Genomic DNA, 3,869 nt, shown 5'->3' on the forward strand with positions numbered 1-3,869 from the left:
ATAGATCTGATTTATGTTCTACCTATAATTATGAGTATTTTATATACTTCCTATAATGTCGCCTAATGCTTCTTATTTTGTCATGCTAGTTAACATAAGCCTCTTATGCTACTTCCTAATATCAGTTAGTAATTAGGAGTTACAGTGTGACAAAGTTAACACGTTAGGTAGGTACGTGCATTCTGCACAAAAGAGGGACAGGGTAATTTGCAAGACATGTCATCTATTCTTATACTTCAGTATTCAAGTTTCCTTTTTTATCATTCCCCGCATTGTTTTTCCAAGTTATATAAACCCAAGATTTCCTATTTAAAATATCTCATCCCTCTCAATTAATATATCTCTCACCTCATTTTTCTTCCAATCAGAAAAATGCATCCTAAAGGCATGTATTTCCCTCTTTTCATTGCTATTGTGGCTATTTTTGTATCAACATCCTTCATGATATATGACCATTTAACTTTCCAGGTTCATCGAGGTCATCATCATCGTGATAAAAAAACAAACCAATCAATTTGTGACAATTTCTCCCCCAATTTTCCAGCTATAGATCCCATCACAACTTCAATTCTCTGTGTTGATCATAATGGTTGCTGCAATTTCACCACAGTGCAAGCTGCTGTTGATTCAGTTGCAAATTTCAGCCCGATACGGAGCTTGATTTGGATCAACAGTGGCATTTATTTGTAAGTACTCGTACATTCTTAATTTAAGTTATATGCACAAACATTATATGTTTATTTTACACCATCAGGTTAAGTTACCTATAACATGTAACTATTCTAAGTATAACATGTTTAAGGACACTGATACTAATGTAAGAAACTTTATACTATCCGTCCATATAAGTCAAATTTCTGCCCTTAATGGGGTTGGAATAAGTTTTTATTGTATTTTGTCGTTGAATATTAGTAGGTATCATTTGAGCTAGAAATTAAGGCTTATTTTTGTTTTGTTAATGCAGTGAAAAGGTGATTGTTCCAAAAAGCAAGCCTAATATCACGTTTCAAGGGCAGGGGTATACTTCAACAGCTATAATATATAATGACAATGCCAATTCTTCACATGGCACATTTAACAGTGGCTCTGTCCAAGTTTTCTCCACCAACTTTATCGCTAAGAATATAAGTTTCATGGTATATCACCATCGCTCAATTTATAAAATTGAGTTTAAATTATAAGCGCTGACACTAATAAATTAGTACTAACATGCTAGAGGAGATTAATTAAATTACATATTATCGTGCAATAAATAATTTTTATGTTGTCAGTGTTATAACTTACATCATATGCACAACATTGCACTATGTTATTTGTGAGTACACAGAATGTAGCTCCGATTCCAGGGCCTGGGGCGGTAGGAGCACAAGCAGTAGCCATTAGAATAGGAGGAGACCAAGCTGCCTTCTGGGGTTGTGGATTTTTCGGAGCTCAGGATACCCTTCATGATGATCGGGGTCGCCATTATTTCAAGGAATGTTACATTCAAGGTTCTATCGACTTCGTTTTTGGCAATGGCAAATCACTTTATGAGGTACGTATATATACCTAAACTCCGATCCATCCATGGATGGATCTTCTGGAAAATAAAAAGTACATATAGCTAAGTTTCATATGAATATTAGAGTACAAATTAAATGTGCACTTTCACGGGAGTGCCTAAAAAGTTGGCCCTAAATTAATTTCCTTTATTATTTTAGGGTGAAATCCCAACAGAAATGTAAAAGAACATCCAAAAGAAATGAAAAAATGTACCAAAAAAAAAAAAAAATTACTAAGACACTAGAGATTTTAAATACCTAAAAGTGAAGAACAGATGGAAGACAAGGTTAAAATTGGAAATAAAAATGAATCTCCATTTATTCAGTTTAAACCAAACCTACGTTTTATATTAAATCATGTAATATCTCATTTTTAGTTCGATAATCAAACTATCTTTAAAAGTATATAATTTTGTTATTATTTAATTCTAGTATTATATAGTCGATCCCATCCTTATAATCTTAAGATAATCTGTTCTTTAACCAAGCAACCCCAAACAGTATGATAGAATTTGAACACTATCATATCACATGAAGATAACTATGGCTATTGGCTAATAGTCCATAAAAAGTGAGAATACTAACTTGAAAAAGTAAGGCTGATTAGCTTGTTACAACGCTAACTATAAGTTAAAATTTGAAGTGTGATGTACATTTGTTAAAGTGCAGAACTGCCAATTGACATCAATAGCGAGTCCAGGATCAAGGTCGATAAATGGAGCAGTGACAGCACATGGCAGAGCTTCAAAAGATGAAGACAGCGGTTTTGCATTCGTTAACTGCAATGTGGGAGGAACTGGTCGGATTTGGTTAGGCCGAGCTTGGAGGCCTTTCTCTACTGTTGTCTTTGCTAATACTTTCATGACTGATATTATTTCTCCTGAGGGATGGAACGACCTCAATGACCCTTCAAGAGACCAGTTAAGTTCATATCATCGATGCATTTCATAAATACTTCCCGTCCACGGATTCAGGATTTAATATGCTCCCTCGGTCCCATAATAAGTATCATCTTAGTCAAATTTTTTTGTTTCATAATAGGTGTCACCTTAAGAAAACCAAGACATAAATTGACTAGTTTTTTCCAATTCTACCCTTAGACAATAAAGTAACATCTAAATGATGATTGGAAAAGTCACATAGTAACTTGATATTGTTGGATTCTCAATGTCAAAATGTTTACTTCTTATACATGCTCTAATCAAAAGGTAAAAGTCATTATTTTTATTATATAGGGGTAATTTGGTAAACATCACATTGCATTATAGGTTTCTTAATATGCGTGTTTTTAGCTAATTTGACACTTATTATGGGACGGAGGTAGTAGTTAAAAAGGTAGATTCTAAGGTATATATGTCAAACCTTATATATTTATACTTGTTTTTCATATATATATATATATATATATAAGGTTCGAACCAAAAGTTGGCGAGTTCTGCCACACATACAATTATATATATACACACACATGATACATACTCTAGCTGCGAGCATGCAGTTGATGCATTCAAAGTTGCTGCCATAGAGATGAATCTGCTTCTGATCAACGGCTGCGGGTCAAATATTAGCTTTGGCTCAACTCATATATACATTTGAACAATTTTAAAAGATTTATATCTATGTATATTGAGTTCCAACAAATTAAAAGAAGTTAGTATAGTTAATGCGATGGCATTTTGATCTTCATCACTTTTTTTTTAAAATGTACGTCCTTATTCATAAATTGATCAGAATTATGGTTACAGGACGATCTTCTATGGGGAGTACAATTGCTCAGGAGCAGGATCAAACATGTCACAAAGGGCATCATATGTTCAAAAGCTTAATGATACCCAAGCTCTTTCCTTTCTCAACTCGTCTTTCATCAATGCTGATTTATGGCTACAATCTTTCTCTAATTAGAATTTTTTTTATTTTCTATGTACGAACATATTAATTACTTCGCATACGTACAAATCATATTTAAAAACTAAAATGTATTGGCTTTTATGCTTTTATATTCTTTCTCATATCCTCATTAGGCGACGAACAGAGATTGATGTTGTATTGTACACATTAATAACCATCAATATTCTTGAGCTAGAATAAAATGAATATTCTACTCTCTTCATTCCAATTTAAGTATCTTAGTTTGACTAGACACGAAATTTAAGAAATAAAGAGAGACTTTTGAATCTTGTGGTCTAAATTAAAGATGTGTATAATGTACTAAAATTTAAATCTTGTGGTTATAAACTTGTCATTTAAGATGTTTGAATTGTCAACTTACTAAGTAAGACACTCTTTTTGGGACAGATTAAAAGCGAAAGTAAGACACTTAAATTGAGA

General features: G+C 32.9%; 1 protein-coding gene across 1 annotated transcript; it reads left to right on the top strand.

The window, feature by feature from the left end:
* Positions 1-335: 335 nt before the first annotated feature.
* On the top strand, positions 336-3,655 carry LOC132642488 (probable pectinesterase 8). The gene is made up of 5 exons (XM_060359651.1): positions 336-686; positions 965-1,136; positions 1,328-1,534; positions 2,211-2,461; positions 3,287-3,655. The coding sequence occupies exons 1-5, from the start codon at positions 373-375 to the stop codon at positions 3,441-3,443; spliced, it is 1,101 nt and encodes a 366-aa protein (XP_060215634.1). The 5' UTR covers positions 336-372; the 3' UTR covers positions 3,444-3,655.
* Positions 3,656-3,869: the final 214 nt, after the last annotated feature.

The sequence above is a fragment of the Lycium barbarum genome, chromosome 5 (genome assembly GCF_019175385.1).
Source record: "Lycium barbarum isolate Lr01 chromosome 5, ASM1917538v2, whole genome shotgun sequence".
In the NCBI taxonomy this organism is placed as follows: Eukaryota; Viridiplantae; Streptophyta; class Magnoliopsida; order Solanales; family Solanaceae; genus Lycium; species Lycium barbarum.

Bases quoted from the DNA above. Each gene is read 5' to 3' on its own strand.
- LOC132642488 (XM_060359651.1), top strand. From the start codon at position 373: ATGCATCCTAAAGGCATGTATTTCCCTCTTTTCATTGCTATTGTGGCT. The intron at 1,535-2,210 runs GTACGTATATAT...GTTAAAGTGCAG, and splicing joins ATGGCAAATCACTTTATGAG to AACTGCCAATTGACATCAAT. The intron at 2,462-3,286 runs GTTAAGTTCATA...TTATGGTTACAG, and splicing joins AATGACCCTTCAAGAGACCA to GACGATCTTCTATGGGGAGT.